This window comes from Synchiropus splendidus, chromosome 1 (assembly GCF_027744825.2).
Source record: "Synchiropus splendidus isolate RoL2022-P1 chromosome 1, RoL_Sspl_1.0, whole genome shotgun sequence".
Lineage (NCBI taxonomy): Eukaryota > Metazoa > Chordata > Actinopteri > Syngnathiformes > Callionymidae > Synchiropus > Synchiropus splendidus.
Window position 1 is genome coordinate 67,786,357 of NC_071334.1, and position 17,544 is coordinate 67,803,900.

At 42.3% G+C, this 17,544-nt stretch overlaps 2 protein-coding genes across 19 annotated transcripts in view; both read right to left on the reverse strand.

The window, feature by feature from the left end:
• Positions 1-652: 652 nt before the first annotated feature.
• On the reverse strand, positions 653-8,591 carry gtf3c3 (general transcription factor IIIC, polypeptide 3). Of its 2 annotated transcripts, none has more exons than XM_053877355.1 (19): positions 8,428-8,591; positions 7,913-7,991; positions 7,424-7,725; positions 7,239-7,362; positions 6,952-7,143; positions 6,709-6,874; positions 6,448-6,595; positions 6,214-6,376; positions 5,857-5,960; positions 5,609-5,780; positions 4,995-5,197; positions 4,828-4,929; positions 4,630-4,762; positions 3,856-4,081; positions 3,585-3,639; positions 3,378-3,513; positions 1,201-1,325; positions 971-1,123; positions 653-863 (listed from the first exon to the last, which is right to left on the reverse strand). In XM_053877355.1, the coding sequence occupies exons 1-19, from the start codon at positions 8,518-8,520 to the stop codon at positions 741-743; spliced, it is 2,799 nt and encodes a 932-aa protein (XP_053733330.1). In that variant the 5' UTR covers positions 8,521-8,591; the 3' UTR covers positions 653-740. The 2 variants fall into 2 exon arrangements, with proteins under 2 accessions (XP_053733330.1, XP_053733323.1); XM_053877348.1 differs by having other exon boundaries at positions 7,913-7,994.
• An 848-nt stretch (positions 8,592-9,439) lies between these two features.
• Positions 9,440-17,544, reverse strand: part of dmd (dystrophin) — a 230,881-nt gene continuing 222,776 nt past the window's right edge. For 14 of the 17 annotated variants that reach the window (XM_053872553.1, XM_053872472.1, XM_053872455.1 and 11 more), the window contains 7 exons: positions 17,291-17,356; positions 15,268-15,333; positions 13,429-13,587; positions 13,088-13,331; positions 12,888-13,002; positions 12,726-12,815; positions 9,440-11,504 (listed from right to left, as the gene is read on the reverse strand). In XM_053872553.1, the coding sequence (XP_053728528.1) occupies positions 11,386-11,504; positions 12,726-12,815; positions 12,888-13,002; positions 13,088-13,331; positions 13,429-13,587; positions 15,268-15,333; positions 17,291-17,356 (859 nt within the window). In that variant the 3' untranslated portion in view covers positions 9,440-11,385. Of the gene's footprint in view, positions 11,505-12,194; positions 12,221-12,725; positions 12,816-12,887; positions 13,003-13,087; positions 13,332-13,428; positions 13,588-15,267; positions 15,334-17,290; positions 17,357-17,544 lie in introns of all 17 variants that reach the window. The other 3 variants (XM_053872500.1, XM_053872481.1, XM_053872490.1) reach the window with 2 other exon arrangements.

Consider the following 17,544-nt stretch of genomic DNA (forward strand, 5'->3'; position numbering starts at 1 on the left):
TTTGTAGGTTTGAGAGAAGAGGAAGCAGAGGACAGGGGGAGATGGAGGAAGATGATTCGCTGTGGCCACCACTGAAGGGAGAAGCCCAAAGGAAAAGAAGAAGAAAACCCCTCTGATTTCATCGGTTTGATGTGACAAGGCTCAATATTTTGGCGTTTAACCCTAAAAATTCATTCATTAGCTGCACCGTGGTATAAACTGCAGGTTTCAGACTGGTTCAGACTGATCATACTTGCACTTTCAATTATGAATAATAATTTAATGTAGTAAAAAAATCATTAACTTTATTTGGGAGATATGAAACACTTAAATAAAATAAAATAATTTGATATTAATATTGATTTTAGAGTTCCCTCTAGAGGGCCACAAAGATACACAAAAGGGCCACATGTGGCCCCCAGGCTTTAGTTTACCTTCTGGTGTAGTGGATATGTGAAGAAACAAGGGTAAAGCCTCCTCTGTTGATAATTTCAGTTTCCAACATGAAAGTGAAATTAATTCAAATGACCCAGGCAAAAACACTGTATCCAAATGGAGTTCTTTCAGGAAGGAAGGTGAAATGACATACAAATAAGAGCAAAACTGTTCAGCTACATGGAGTATAGCCTCCTAAACCTACAACACAGATGACAAATAGGCAAAACACCCGATAAAGAAATAAATATTTTAATGGAAAAATAACTTGTTTACATCTTGAATACCATGATCACATGGATGTTGACAGACCTGGACGCATTATTCTACACGATGCAGTGTGTGTTGATGAGTTGATGCGCCATCTCCATGTTGCCACTGCTCTGATAGATCAGAGACAGGTTGAAGGCCACTTCCCGACTCAGGTCCGTCTGATCCTCCGGAATACCCTGGAGGGAGAAAACCAGCATGAGAACAAATCGATGAAGGCGTAACTAGTTTAACAGACCTACAAACATGTTTTGGCCACTCCATCAATGAGCCTCTGTTGACCCACCTCCAGTTTCTGCAGGGGCAGCTCTAAAGCCTTCTGGTAGTAATGTATGGCCAAGTGTGTGAGCCCCATCTGGTGCAGCGCTCTGCCGAGGTTGTACAGGCTCTCCTGACACACGCCTCTCAACGCCACATACTGCCACAGGAAGGAGAAACCCTGTACACACGGAAACATGAGCAACACCGTGAAAGAGAGCGCTCCATAGTAACACACACAGACAGACAATTCACAACCTGTAGTATGAGGGTGTGTCTTTTGGCCACAAATTTCTGCCCAGCCATGTGGAAGAAGGTGAGACCAACGTACAAGCAGTTGAGCGGGTTGTTGGGTTGAGCCCGTAAGGCCAGGGTATAATGTCCTAGACACGCAAAAACAAACTCTTGCAGTTAGATACAAATACAAAAAACAAAGATGAAAACATTGTAAGAGCCTCATATTTATTGTATTTGCTATTGCTATGCTATAGTCTTTAGCCGTGGTAGATGTTATACTGTTCCAAACACTCGTCTTCCTCATCACAGCTTCAGCATGAGGTCAGCCTAAATATAATGACTACTGTCATGACAGAAAGATTATCCAAGTGTACCATTTGAGGTATTTCAAACACGTCTACGGCCAACTTACAGAAGCCAATGCCTTGATAGACACAAAAATATTCAAGTACAAGGAGGTTGCAAGGGGGCTAGAATAACACTACCTTATACTGGCAGTGAAAACAGAACTACTGACTGAAGAAACAATATTGGAAAGGAAAATAAAAAAAATCAGAGTACAGATCAATGGCTTCTATTTGTCAGAAGTCCTTTTTTCCCTACAGTGGGGTTTTCCAAGTTCAATACACGTGTCAGTCCATTTTTTTAAACATAAACAATGTTTTTTTTTCCCACCACCGTTTATTTTTTTTCAGCCAAATACTGTTCCAGAGCCAAAAGAGCCAAAGCAAACCCCGCCCATTCCCACTGCCCCTCCTCTCCCCGCCCTGCATGATACAATGGTGCCACCCTGATGAGAACCAGAAGGCTGAACATAAACACAGCACAAAGAAGAAAAAAGATATTTTATGTAACTATGTATGCAAATAAAAAGAAAGCTTTTCAATGATAATAGAACACTAAAAAAATGCACTTTTGTCTTTTTGCTCTGCATTTTTCGATGCCATTCCATTACTGCCCTTCTCAGGCAATTGTTCCTTTTTTTTTTCTCATTGACAATGCAAGGTGGCAGTATTCTGGGCCCCACAGTTATGTTTTGATCAAAGTTTGTAAAATAACTTGCACATTATCATTTTCAGGAAGTGTCAGGAATGTGCCAAGGAACAGATGATTCGCTTTTGGTGGGGCTCTGGACCATCTTTATGATGACTCACAAACCTTTTAAAGAATTTATCATCCACCTGTTTGGCTTTTTACTGCTATTTATTTTACCGTTCAATGTTTGATTTCATCTTTCTCACCTTGTTAAACCATCCATAATTATTGGGCTCAGATACACATAATTAACTATTGATGTAAAGGGATGAAAATGAATAAAATCAGAGATTTCACCATTAATCACATTTTTTAGTGTTTAACACCAGAATGATCAAATTTCAGCTGAATCTGTACACAACATCTTAAACATCGTGGAAATGATCCAGTGATGAGCAAACTCTAAACCCCTAACATTTGTCGTGTTTCTAACCTGAAGGTTTTTAAACATCGATTAATCCTCTCACTTTCTCTCCTTCACCACAGATGTTTTGGTTATAACATCACTTTGTATAATGTGGTGCACCAGGAACCGGTGACCCAAGAGAAGAAGTTTATACATGATTAACCTGTGTGATCTGCATTGATTTTGTTTTTCTAGACGAATTTAAATTAATTACTTGGAGTCCATTTGAATGAAGTCACAACTGCAGGTCAGACCTTGCTTTTCTTGAGCTTTGTTTTTTTGCAAATTGAGATAGGAATGACTTGGAAGGAGTAATAACTAAACATTGTCCTGTAAGGAAAGTTGCTTTTGCAAAGCAGAATGACCTTGTTTTGCAGAATTATTATTCACAATACTGTTATTAATAATAATTACAATGTAACTAACATACCGTATGTCATATGAAGCTGGAGACTTTATCCTACATATTGCATGTACACCAGAGCCATTCTCTTGTGTCTCTGTGTGTGCCTTTGTTCCTTCCTTTTTTCCCCACTGAAATGGCTCTTATGTTGTTGCATCACTACAGGTTGGTGTGGGCAGTGTGTGGATAGTTGATCCACATTTAAAAAAAAATAGAATACCATGTCAGTGAAAGACAATGATGCGGTCTACACATATGTGGATTGGGGACCTAAGAGGTTAAATAGCTTTGGACTTCATCCCTTAGTTCTCTAGAAACTGAGACGTCTTTTCACGTTGTGTTAGTGTGTCGTACCCAGAGCATGTTTGAAGCTCCCTGACACCATGGCATTGTGTCCACAGAGAACACTCAGAGCGTGATTTTCTGGGTGTTTCAACAGCAGCCGCAAACAGAAGCGATGATGTCGCTGATGGTGGGAGCACGTGGTCAGCTGTGGAGGTAAACGGAAATGAGCAAACTGCAGTAGGTTTGCCAGCGGATGGCCAGAGGACATGGGTGCACCTGGTTGAACACATTCCAAAGCTGTGAACAATCCACCTTCTCCATCAGCATCAACCTGTCAGAGTTAAACAAATAAGTCAGTTTTATAGTGCAGTTGCATGTTGGAAAAACAGATCATCATGAAAAAAAGTCCCAGAACACACCGTGCACAACAGTTTATGGCCTAGTTGAAGAACCAATGGTGACATGTTACCCGACTTTGCTTAAGTGTTAAGTGGGAATGAGAAACTCTTCTGCAGTGGGTCATGATGTTCTGGCCTGGGATTATTACCTGATGTAGTCGTAGGCTTTGTGGTAATTGTGGTCGAGGAAGGCGGCTGAGAGCCCAAAGCACTCCATCTCCTTCCTTTTGGGCTTGCTCTCGTAGAAAGAATCAAACTCCATGGCGCTCTCCACCAGCAGCTCAGCCTCCTTGTAGCGTTTCACCTCACAGAGGGTACGCATGCACGTCAGCAGCAGCTGCCACCAGTCCTCCTTCGACAGGATGCTGGTTTTACCTGAGAGAGATGAGACCGATGTTAGTGTTGGGATGGGTTTCGTTGAAGGTGCCCTGAGAACTATTTTCGTGAGCCACAAAATATGGTTGTGATGCTTCATAAGCTCATGTACATGAGCATCAAATGTAATTTTTGCAATTCACTCAGATGTAAGGAGAAAAAGAAGAAGACGACTCCTGAGAGTTTGTCACCTCATCAAAGCAAAAAAAGTGGAACCACGAGGAGAGAAAACTCAAAGTACAACGATCAGTATTTAAAAAATAAACCAGGATTCACATTTGACGCATGATTGAACCAAACACTATGCTTGTTCGCTGACGAAGGTAGAATTAGAAAAAAAAATTCTGGTATATGTTGCAAATCCAGACTGATTTCTAGAGCAGCAAAATAGCTGTTTTGAAAGTAAATGCTGTAGAGCCCAGACATGGACTATTGTAAAGGAAACTGGCTGCAGATACTTATCACTTAGTGGCAACAGTGAGAACAAAAACAAAATCACATGTTGTGCATCCCTACATACAAGTTACAACGCAGTCACAGGCAGATACCAGTTGGGTCCAGGTAAGCAGCTTCCAGTTCGTCATTCATCGGAGCAACGCTTGCCACCTTCACCAGGCGCAGGTGCGTCTCACCCCCGACAATAACGGAGCGAACAGACACCTTTGCACGCTGCAAGGCCATCTGGAAAGTGGCAGACACATAGATTTAAAAATACACCTGAGACAAGCAGGTGTTCTGAGTGTTACCTTGAGCAGCATGGCAAGCATGCTGATGACAGCATCCAGGTAATACTGCACTTTCCCCTGAGTTTTCAGGAGCGTGGAACGATGCAGGAGCAGCTTCAGTTCCTGTCGGCAGACATATTCAATATGTTGCAGAGTTTGATCAGTGGGACTATTTAGTGGGTCCTTGCCTTCTGTGCAGCTGAAGAGTCCTGAGCCAGAGTGTCACTGTCATACATGGACTCCAGAGCCCTCAGGGCAGACTCCGGTCGGCCGAGCTGTTGGTGCAGCGTAGCTAGTGACAGTCGGGCTTCCAGGTGCTGAGGAGCCATCTCCACCACCTTTGTGAAGCTTTCTGCTGCGGCCTCCATCTGGCCCAAAGCTTTCAGACACTCTGGAGGACAAGGGAAGCAAACAAAACAAGACATGACTTCATCACTGTTACAATTGTTTGTGTTGCCTTCAGTTGGTTTGCATTGTCTTTTCAGTACAATAACACTTTAACGGGACCTTCATCATCATTATCTTCATTGTTACTTCAGAGGTGAGGATGACGGTCTCCAGTCGGTAAAAGTCTCTATCACCGGCGCCATAAATTATTACAATGAGACGAGTGGTTTTACTTCAACCCAACTTTGGCTCACACTGAAGACTGAAGTATACCTTCAACCCCAAAAGTTGTCAAGCCAAAGCCTTCTGAAATAGTGATATTAAAGTGAAATATTTCAGTAAAAAAAACTTGCGCCCTCAGGGTTTCTAACTGTAGTTGTCTTAACCGTCAAAATGAGATGCTGTTTTGTCATACCTGCATGTCGAAGCCAGACCACAGCCAGGTTGTACTTCTCTGACACAACCAGAGAGGACAGCAGAGGCAGAGCGGAGAGATACTCGCCCTTCTCCAGGTAAGCTTCTCCTACATCCAAGTACAAATCACCAATCTCCTCTGGACTCTGCGTCATCAGTGACGACACCATTGCCTGAGGGGGGCACAAATGAGTATCGCCGAAGTGAGTATTAACGGACGACTCACTGTGTCACAAGGTTATTGGCTACCTCCAGACTAGAAGTGTAGATGTGCAGATGGATCATGCATATCATCAGTTTGGCCTTCAGGTCCACTGGGATGCTGTCTGGAACCTGAACATCCTCAATCACACCTGGAGACACGAGATGCGCACATCATCATGACTGAAAATAGGTGTCATGAGCAAGAAAGTTTTTGGTGTCCTGAAGAACCAATAATAACTTTAAATTACATACACAACAAAATGTATTTGTCTGTAATAGTAAATATTTCCGGTAATATAGGGATGAATTGTCATGAAACCTTAGAATTCTGCAGCAAAGTTAGACAACAAAATAGAACATTTAAGAAAACAAAGCTGACTCGTTTTTGACAGACTGACTCACGATTCTCATCCCAAGCAGTTTCCATGTCGTTGTTCGTCTTTGCATTTTCAACGTTTGACTTTTCCTCCACATTCATTTTTTCTGACCCTTTCTCCTCGGGTACTGTAGCCTCTCCTTTGTGCTCAGCTTGAATCAAAACAACGCCAGAAAACTGGACCAGAACCTGAGGACGCACACAGCGTATTCACATACTAATCCAAAGCCGTAGCACGATAAAACGCTGAACACGTTTACCTGCAAAGCTTTGCTGTACTGATGGTTAGCGATATAGAGCTCGGAGGCCATGTTGATGATGTCATCACTGACCAGGTCGGGGTGCCGGGCCAATGCGTCAGAGATCACATTCAGGGCTGCGGACAAGTCGTTGCACTCATAGTAACTCCTACAGAAAACCCAAGAAAAATTGCTTGTGACTGATTATAACCTTAACTGTCATAGGACTTGAACTGAATAAAGAACAGTTATCAAGAATGCTTGTGTGTATTTGTCACGTACTTAGCCATGTCCTTGGAGAGTTGCATGAAGTGTTCCCCCTCCTCCATAGGCAGAAGAGACAGGATGCGTCGGTAGCCGTCCATGCATTGCTTGTGCTCCCCAAGTCTCATGTGTAGGCTGCAGCGCTCCCACAAATAACGCACATTTGTGGGATCATGCTTGATGGCTGCTCAAGCAGAAATAAATAATGATTCAGGTACAAATTGAACACATTAATGTTGTTTTAGAGAACGTCACGCTGACCTTTCGTGTAACAGACAACAGCCTGTCGAATGTTTCCTTGTTCCAGAGACAATTCTGCCAGTCGAATCCACTCCTCACAGTCGCTGGGGTTGAGGTGAGCAGCAATGAGACTGAACTGCAGAGCCTTCTCATGATCCTCCTCGTCCTCGTAGATCATGGCCAGAGTGGAGAATGGTTCATACGCCAGTGGGGCTGGAGGAGGTGGGACACGTTAAAGACATCTTGAAAAGGTGGAACTGGAATTTTCAGAATGCTGTGAAAAGCCCGAGAACAATGAATCACAGTACCTTGACGTATGATCTCCATGCACATCATGATGGCGTCCTCTTTATCTCCTCTGGCGTACCGAATGTTGGCCTCGCCCATCAGGCCTCTCAGAGCTCGGGGTAGCTTGCTACGCTTGCGTCGTGCCTTTGCCACACGTTAACGTTTAGAAACAAACATCTGATTATTGTGCTGCACAACTGCTCACCTTCAGCATCTTCTTGTTCTCTCGATTCAGCTCCATCTCCAGTGCAAACACATCTCCGACCGTCATGTCCTCATCCTGCTCATCGTCACTGGGATCCTTTCTCTGCCTTCTTTGCCGCTTTTTTGTTCTTTGAGCCTTGGCTCCTTTCTCCTCCTCCTCCTCAAGCTTGAAATCCTGGTCCCCCAAGTCATCAACATAGCTCAACGAATCATCTTCCTCATCCTCCTCCGAGGATGGAGGGGGGGCAGTTTCTCCAAGTATGGAGGCAAAGGCAAGCTGGACTCCTGGGCTGACTCCTTCTTCTGAAACACACAAATGAATCACTTATACGCGACGTTTTTGAACTAATAATAATAAAAATGATTTCAGATTTTAGTCTAGGAGATCCAGTTAGCGAATATTGGAGTAAAAATTCCAGGTTGTTTGACAAATATATATTTTTTATGTTGCTGCGATCGAGTGTTCTGCTCATAAATGTTAGCACCGTACCAATGTTGGCCAGCGACTGCTTTGAGGTCGATGGTTTTTCATTGTCAACATCTTCTGGGATCGCAGTGCCATCGTCAAGCTGCTGAAAGAAGACAACTCAAACTTAGGCTGCAGCAAGTGAAGTTCAAACCAGTGTTGCTGCGCACAACACAATTGTTGTAGCTTGACGTTGTTTGTAACACCGAACGGTGCCCACAGTGCTAGTCAACTGCTCTTTATTGATACTCGCGTCTCACACATCTATATAGTCGAATACCGAGCTTCTCAACGTTCACGACCAATGCAATCAAGCACCGAGTACTCGATCCAATAGACCACAACAATGGCGATTATTATCATTGCGACGAGTATGTAGCTGATTAAAATGACGCAAAAGTGCCACCATATTTGACATTACTACTTCAGCATGCCGTACTTTTTAGTACCATAATGAGTGTTGCGTAAAAACGGCAGCTAATGTTACACAGAAATCTACGACAAGCGACAGCGTCTGTGACGGTTCCGCGCTGCTTTACCTCTTTGCTCCTCTCGTCTCTCCTCCTGTCAAACTCTTCAAAAGTGATTCTGCCCTCCAGGTAGTCCGTCAGCTCTGCGCCAAACCCAGCCATGTTGACGCGCTACACACACCGCATCACACTGCTGTCACGTTTGAACAGAAGCGACATCGCCGAACAGAGGGTCGTCATCGGTCACGTGACTCGTAACAACATCCGGGGTATCTCCATGTTATTGAAACTTAGTTATAGTGCTGACCTCTAGTGGCAAGACGGTTTGAGGTCGAATTACTCGGTCGAATAGTTTATGTCCAGAATATCATTCAAAATCATTCATTCGTAGAATGATGTGATATCACTCAAGAATGGGATTTTATACATTTTATTAAGGGGAAAAAAATTGGAAGGTGCGACTTCTCCACTTTTTATTTAAGAATGTTGAGGGAAAGTATGAGGATTCCAAACAAACGAAATAAAATAAATATAAATATATATATATATATAAATAAATATATATATAAATAAATAAAATTGAATACTACTTAGATTAAATTAGCGCTGCGACTGAATTTGTATACCTGTTTATCAATAGTTTTTAATATATATAACTAAAAAGAAAAACAAAACAAGTTGTAAGGGTTTAAATTGTGTGAAACAGTACTGTTAAGAAATGCAAACTCATAGTTGAGGAAGAGGCGGAGCGCGTTAGAAAACCCAACAGGGCCAATTAAACACAATAATGCATCGCTTCACCTCACATAACCGGACCACTGATCCGCTGTCTGAAAGCAAAGCCGACATGGCTTTTGGCTCTCCATTTACTCCGCAGACTCTTATCCAAAATAAAACACCAGTGTAGAATGACAAATGGAGCCCATTTCTGTGAAGTCTATAGGAAAGTGAGCCAATTATATGAGCTGGGGAATCACTCCCGAAGGAGTTCATCTTGAGCTGACAGTCTCCTGTGATGCAGCAGGATGGGAATGTTCAGTCGTTCACCACCCAGCATCCAAACACACACACACACAGACGGTTATCAGAACATAACTGCGTGCTTTATTGATATACAGTAAAGCATTTTATAATACAGTAGTAAGGCATATATTTGGTGGACTCTGATATGTCGAGGGGGTCGAGGGGGATGCCAGAATGACAAACAATAAAATTAAAATTCAGTGTCTGAACAGAAACCTGGCGAATCACTCCGCAGGGATGAGGTGACCAATGTGAACCACCCGATACTGACTTGTCATATCTCAATTTGGAGTTTCACTCGTGTCACACATGATATAACAGTTCAACCGCACACAAAATGATACACTCTAAAAAGACACTCAAAACAATATTCCAGGTATGACAGTAGTGCACATGTATTTGAGTTCAGGAGTCATAGAAACGCTCCAATATCGACGCCTGATAAAACATTCAGCTCAAATGACCATGTTGGAGCAGAAGAAGGTGTCGTTTTTTTTCTTGGCCAAGTAGCTATTTGTCGTGTAAATGAAAATGCCTTTGTCAAAATTTTTGATTTTTAATTGTAGCATGTACCTTACATTCTTCAAGGACCATCCTACAATTCGTCATGTAAAAGTAACCCTCAAAAATGTTCCAGTGCAACAGTCCACAAAGATCTGAACTTCTCACAAACTCATTGAAATACTGGATCTCAGCAGCCTGAACACAAAACGAACAAGAGCAGAGCATTCCTGTTTTCCTCTGGATCACGTAAGGGGAGGGTCATTCATTCATACATTCATCTTGAGCCAACCAGAATATTGCGTTTCAGTGCAGCCATGTCTCAGTCTTGCACCTGACAGCATACAGTGAGGCCTAAAAAGTAACTTATGGGATTTTTCAGTTTCTTTAGAGCACAAATGGCGGTCAAAAAAACTCACATTTGTTTGAAAGCAAAGAGATATTTGTCGTGAAACTGAACATCATGTCCAATATTGTAAATGAGAAACACATCTACCTTGAACAGATTAGCATTAAGGCGAGTCAACTGAATGAATTCGCATTAGCAATGATGACTAAGCAGTTTGGTTTTTGAGGAACCATGATTAGAAAAATAGTAATGATGATAATAACAATAATAATCATAATAATAATAATAGTGTTTGAAAGGATGAATGGATCCACATTGCCTAAACTTCTGGGAAAAACTGTATAAAACTGTGGGAAACCAGACAGGAAATGTATTCTAAAAGTTTGACTCCCTTCAACAGTTCAATTCTTAGAAGTGCAATATTAGATAGTCCAGACCCTCCAGGCTGACCAACATGCTACAGCCATGCTAATAAGCAGGTGTTTATCCAAGACAAAGAAAGAGAAGCAAACTGCCAGTCGAATGTATGGTATATTCTCGCGTACCATTGTTTGGATGCCTCAGAACATTGTCAGGAGACAATATTCCTTCACTGGGAAAAGGCCCAAATGTTTTAGGAAGATGAAGATGATGACATGGAAGGATTTAAAAACACGGTAAATGATACCTTCAGATTCGCACACCAACGCTCAGCACACGCACACACACACACACAACGTACGGCAAAGATCCAGGATGCCTGCATTACCTTGAAAGTAGTACGCTGTTATTACAAATACGTGTTGCTCTTAGAAATCACCCTAGTACAAATGTTCTGCCCGTCTTCACGGCTACAAAGAGATGGCACGAACACACGAAACACACTTATTTGTATCGACACTCTCTGCCCCGCTCACTATGTTCTTTATACAATTGCATAGAAGTTTAAAAACCAGCCTCTCTTATTAATAAAACGAGTCCAGGACGTCTTAAGAAACTACTCAAATCTACACGTTATAATCTTTTTTGTATCTTTTTATGCTGGAACTGCAATCTCTCACAAAAATAGACGTTATATATTCTCTTTGTAAACTGTGTTTCCAATCCAGTTGTTTTGACTATAAAAGCATGCGATAGGAGGGGAGGGAGACACGGGGGTGGGGGGTTGGGTGGGGTCAGAAGGGCAGGGCCTCGTGCTGGTCGGCGCTCTGCTCGTCCGTCATCACGTTGACCAGTGACTCCATGGCGCGGCCAAGATCGTCGGCCATGTGGAAGAGACTCCCGATGCTGGGACCTGAGAGTGGAGACAGAAAGGTTGGGAGTTGTACCGACAACGCCGCGACACACAAGCTGCAGAGAGATGACTGCACATCCTACACAGCAGCTTCCTTCAGAGCTGTGACTCGCTTCCTGCAATATTCTGAGAGGGGACGGACTGAAACCTTTATCTATGAACATGTTCCTTTAATACGTAAGCACCACAGCAGATTTCAACGCTGATAAGAGAGAAAAAGAGAGAAAGAACCGACTGTCCATGGTGGTTTGTCACTGCTCATCTCTGACCTTGAATCGCATTTGTGAGGTCGATCTAGTAAAACCACATGCACATGGCTGACTATGTTTTCCCAATATTATCTGCAAAACTTCACTGTAAACAACACCACAATACACCAATGTACACAAATAAGATGTTTCCTATACCTTGATAAATATTGGATAAAAATATGATAAATATGTGTGAAGTGTATGTTTGAAAAAAAATAGTATAATATGTTTTTTGTCACGTCACTCACTACCCTGTTCTCTTAGTAGAGATGAGCAATACGTAGTACAAATGGACGTGTTGCACGACATGAAACTGGCAGCCAAACGTGTAACTGTTTTCACTCAGAGTTGGATGAGAACAGGATTAGTGGAAGGTGGAGAGCAAAGGTGGACAGAATGATAAGGCACCACAGTGAAAGGCGGGAGTCAAGCCACTGACCTCTCATGGGTGTCCCCGTCTCCCTCCTGGCTCACACAGAGAAAGAAGGAAAAGAAGAGAAGGAAAGAGGATCAATCACCCTCAAATCAAGAGACAGAGGAAAAGACAAACATCTGAGATGCAGGAGTGCAGGACAGAGGAACGTTTACTGACAATTGTGTGAAGGAGGTGGGAGCTTTTTTTGCGATATAAAATGTTGCTGTAGCCCCAGATTCAATATGATCCCACTTGAAGTTTAAAATTAAAATACATACTCACGCTGACTTAAGGAGGTAAAATTACATTTTGTTTCATGATATTTTATATTTATTTCAAGTTTGAAATAGAAACAAAGTAAAGAAGAGCTGGATTGCAGGTATAAAAATTACAATATACTTTGAAAATACATGTACAGCACCTGTGCACAAATGTTTTTCATCAGATTTTCGTCATGATTTAGAGCTTTTGAGTTTCTCCACTTCTACCAAACACGAGAAGCAGTCCTCCTGTGTTTGTCCAGATGTGAGGGGGTAGTGCAAAAATGAGGGGTACCGTGGCTGTGAGGGAAAGAATTGTTGAGCTGCTCCATGACCTCCTCAAGTCCTGATGCATCCTGGGAAGGGCTGGACAGTTCGTCGTCACCTGGGGAAAGGGAGAGTGTGTTAAACCCGAGACGCAGCTTTGAATAGACGCCAAGTGTGCGTTTGTTTTCACCCATGGTGTCAGTAGTCTGGCTGGCTGCCACACGAAGCAGGGGGAGGGAGGAGTCGGAGCGCTGAGATGAGGTGGATGGAGAGGACAGAGCTGTGCCGTTCACCTTGGAATCCGTCTGACAAACAAATGAAGAACAAATGGACATTTAAGCAGAGAGCGGGGCGGTAAGTGGGGCGTCTATGGGAATATCAAGTGCGTACCTGCTCCAACAGCTGCCTCAGTCGGTGCAGTTGCGACTCCAGCTGTTTGTTGTGATCCTCCAGGATCTGCATCCGAGCCTCCAGGCGCCCTTTGTGCTGACGCAGCAGTTTGGCCTCGGCGATGAGCTCAGCGTCCCGCGCTCGCTGAGGCGACACCGGCAGCATCTCCGGGGGCGACGGCAGCGGAGACAGACCTTTCCTGTCATGAGCCTTTTTCAGACGGTCGTACTCGGCCTGGAGCTTCCTGCAGCGGGCGACAAAGAAGAATGGGACGCTGCTCGTGGTGCTGACTCAGCAGTCTACGAGGCGCAGAGGTTCTGAAGCTCGACGGGTCCACCGACCTGTTTTCCTGCTCCAGGTCGTTGAGGACACGCTCCAGTTCGCCCTTCTCCTCCGTCTCCATGGAGATGAGGATCTGGGCCGGGCTGCGGGGCTGGCTGAGAGGAGAACCTTGGTTCAGAGACTGGCAGTAGTGCTGGATCAACATGTGCTCATCATCACTGCAAACACAGGGACCAAGACTCGAGTCAGTGAGTGAGAAAAAGAGAAGAGAGGAAACTGTTCACCACCTTCAAATAACACTGCGTTTGAGCCGACAAGAAAAGACACTAGCGCCTCGGATGATTTCTTCTTAGGCCCTACTGAGTCACTAAACTCCACTCAAAACACCGAAAACAGCTTGTGTCCTTCAGCTGAGGTGCAACCAACCATGACAACTGATGAGCTTTGCTACTTCCTTTTTAGTGAGGGCCAAAACAGAGAGATCATTTTCTTTATTTTCTGTTACTGCTGTGAAAGGATTTAAGTCGGGTCTTATTTCAACCTTTGCCAGGAAGGTTACGTAGCCATCAGCAAAATAACTAAACAAGAGGATTCCACCAAAAGTGTCAGGAACTGCTGATCATGGTGCACAGAACTTTTTTGGTGTTCTAAATGACCATATGAATCTTCAAATCATTTGCCACGCTCTGCAGAGCAGAAGCTCTCATTCAGAACACTACTGCCACCTGCTGTCCCACTGTGCTCATTGCAATCAACAATATTTGAAACTTCAAATTATAAGGATACATTAAATGTAGAAGACAATACATTAAAAAAATAAATGGAACTCAACGCCCTGGTGGAGATCCACGTCCTAGGATGCAATTACCTTCAGAGAGTTAAAAAGGAACAATTGAATTTTGGTAAGAATATTGAGGAATAATAAACATAGATTTTTTGGAATCTCATGTCATACTGGGCCAGAATAGTGCCAGCTTTCATCAGCGGAAACAGAGGACATTGGAATGGAAAATAAAAATTGCACATAGGTACTGGGGTGGAAAAAAGGCATTTTTACCCCCCATTTTTTAAAACTGATTGTGTTTTTCAGCCAATGTTTTTTTATTCTGATAGCCAATCTGAACTATACATAACAGTAACTGCACGCATTAGGATCTGAGGAGGGATCAGAGTCAACAGTGTTGTGGTGAGGTTAGAAGGTTCTTTGTGTGAATGACGGAAGAATGTCATAACAATTAATCCCACCTTTAAGTTAGTTGGAACTGCTCCATAACAACACTCAACAGTCTGCATCACTCTCAGACGTCAGATGAATTATCCCATGGCCACACGTTATTTTCACTCTCCTCTGTCAGTAAGGGGCCTCAGTAAAACTGGCACAATTCTAACCCCATAATGTCCTAAATATCTACATATATCTAATGTCTTCAAAACGTATTTACACGATAATACAGTAGCTATAACATCAATTCTCGACCACACCAGTTTGCCTTCACTTGTAATAAATGTACGTGTAGAGGAATTCTAAATACATGATCTTGCAGTGATTCCCCAGGTTTATCCTTTAGAACAAGCAGAAGACTCTTATGGACCATGAAGAAGCAGTACTCATAGAATACATGTAAACCTGCTTCCGCCATTGAATTTGTTCAGGGACATTTGTTTTTAAGCTCATGAAAAACATGTCATAACTGGCCTGATATTCTATGTAAGTGGTACATAACCAAAAACAGATTTGGGATTTAAAATCACACAAAACACCTTGACCTCCTATGTATTTAGTACAATCCAGCACAGGACTGTCAGACGACCCAATTGCTGAACATAAACACAGACGAGATTAATGGCAGGTCAGACACAGCAGCAGGTTTGAAACAAGCAACAAAAGCGTTTCTCACATGCTCTCATTGGGTGAGATACTGTCATTCAGATAAGAGCCATTACGATTCTCCATTTCTGCTAACCTGCAGAGGGAGAAGAGACACAGCAATGAGGGCAAAGCCACACGGCCCGCTGCAAACAAACGCAGTTCCTGTCAGGTTAGAGCGACACCACATGCGCAATCCGTGCCTGGCACTCAGGTGCACCCGTCATCATGAATAAATATCATTTAGTGATTGCCATATTCAACTGTTTTTTTTTGCCACACAGCATAACATCAACAATTTAGTTCTCATCATCCTGTTTATACTTTTGCTACTGAATACTTGTGTGATGTTTTGCCAAATCTCCCTGCGTATTTTCACCACATAAAACAAATTCCAGTTGAAAGCATTATTTCAGAAATGTAAGAGAATTTTCAACACAAATGAATTAAAATCATGAAAATGCTCCAAATTTGAAAAGGTCTTTTTGAATAATTAATAATTTCCAAACATAATGCCAAACTATTTATCTTCTTTTTCTTTTTAAATCAAATTTTAACCTCCACTAAACAACGTTGCCAGTGTTGAGCTGTCTGTTAGCAAAATAGGTAGAAAATAGTTAACATAGATAATTTTTCATCAGGAAATGTTGATAACAGAAATTTGTAATATAACTATTGGTATAATTATTTATTTAGATTTTTTCAAAGTTTACAATTGTCTTCCTCTTTTTTCCTATCTGAATTAGACTCCCTTCATGATTAATGCTCACTTTATCTTTAGTACCTTGTAATAAAATGCCCTTTTAAAATCATACTTGATAACTTAATAATATTAGATTAGATAATGAGAATCTTGGAATAAAACGAAATAATATATCTGTAATAATTTTTATCTATTGCATGACACTCCAGTTTTTAAACAAGCAGTGTTTAAAAGCTATTAAGCTCATGCTTACTCATCAAAAACATGCAGAAGGGATATATCTTGATATTTATGAGCTGAATCCAGTCATTTGTTCTGATGTTAATATTTTTCGATGACTGGGTTGATCATTTGGTTTATTATCGGTCTATTCCTTTCATGGTGATGACATCACACTTCAGATAAAACAGCAAAAAAGCATTTGTTTGTTGCACTTGTCGATCATTTACATTTTTATTTAAATGCAGCGTTTAAGAGGTTTTTTTTATCTGCACAATCTAATGTCGACTAATCTCTTCGTCGTAGATGTTTCTGTTATGATATCACAAAAGTGAGGCGCACCTGGAAATGGTGACTAAATAAATGTGTGAAAGAGCGTCCGGTGGGACTCAAGATTAGGGGACATTTATTAGCATAAATACACCACTTATTGATCTTAAAATACCAATGTGCATCCTACGTCATCTTGCCCCGAAATGGTCACTGAAAGTTCACTCTTAATAACATCATAATTACTGATTATTAACAGCCAGTCAGCAGGTGACTAGCTTATTAATAGTCAGCATGTGCTCCCTATTCTAAGGTGTGACTGAATGTTATGTTACGTTGTTACGTTATTTGCATGAATTCACGATATTTTTCTGGAGTCAAAATGTCTCTGTCAGCCATGAAAGTTGTATTTGCCTTCTCTATTTGCCCGTTTTAAGACTTCATAGTATTTCAAAAGTATTTCAAAAATATCACATCAAGACAAAATTCAATTATTAGCTTATTGAACTTCAGTCTTCTCAGTCCACAACAGAAGTACAAGTAAAGTAAGGAGTAAAAGTTAGAAAAAAAAGTGGCGTACGAAGCCTTTAGATTCACTTCAGTAACTGAGTGGCTGTATTTGACAGAGCACTAAAAGCAACTTGAAAAGGCAAAATTAGGACAACTGATCCCCAGTGAGTTCTGCTCGAAAACATTTAAGAGATGTTTGGAATCTCAGCAAATTATGGCCAAATGCCATCCTGTGCCTGAGCGAGATCTCTGGAGAAGCTATTATCTGCAGTGCTTCTAGCAGGTGAAGTCAAAACTGGAGCAGTGGGAACTTTATCCTTCACACGACGGCGCTGCAGAGGAGAGGAGTTACCTGTTGGCGTAGTGCTCTATCCGAGTGTGTGTGTCGTCGTGTGAGAGTTGCGGGGACGATCCGGGTCTGTCGCAGAGAGAAGGAGCAGAGGAGACTCGTGAGACATCCACAGCAGCAAGGGCTGAGCTATCAAAACACATGCACAAGGACGTGCAGAAAGCAGCATGAATCCACAGGAGAGCGATGCCGCCAGCCTCCGTCAGCAGCACAGATGTGCGGTGCTGCGAAGCTCTTGGTAAATAAGCTCCCCGCTT

What these genes read in the sequence shown, in the direction of transcription:
- gtf3c3 (XM_053877348.1), bottom strand. Translation starts at nt 8,520, where the DNA reads ATGGCTGGGTTTGGCGCAGAGCTGACGGACTACCTGGAGGGCAGAATC. An exon ending in AGTACAGCAAAGCTTTGCAG is followed by an intron (nt 6,377 to 6,447) that starts GTAAACGTGTTC and finishes GTGCGTCCTCAG; the next exon opens with GTTCTGGTCCAGTTTTCTGG. An exon ending in GAGCTTCAAACATGCTCTGG is followed by an intron (nt 1,326 to 3,377) that starts GTACGACACACT and finishes TTGCGTGTCTAG; the next exon opens with GACATTATACCCTGGCCTTA.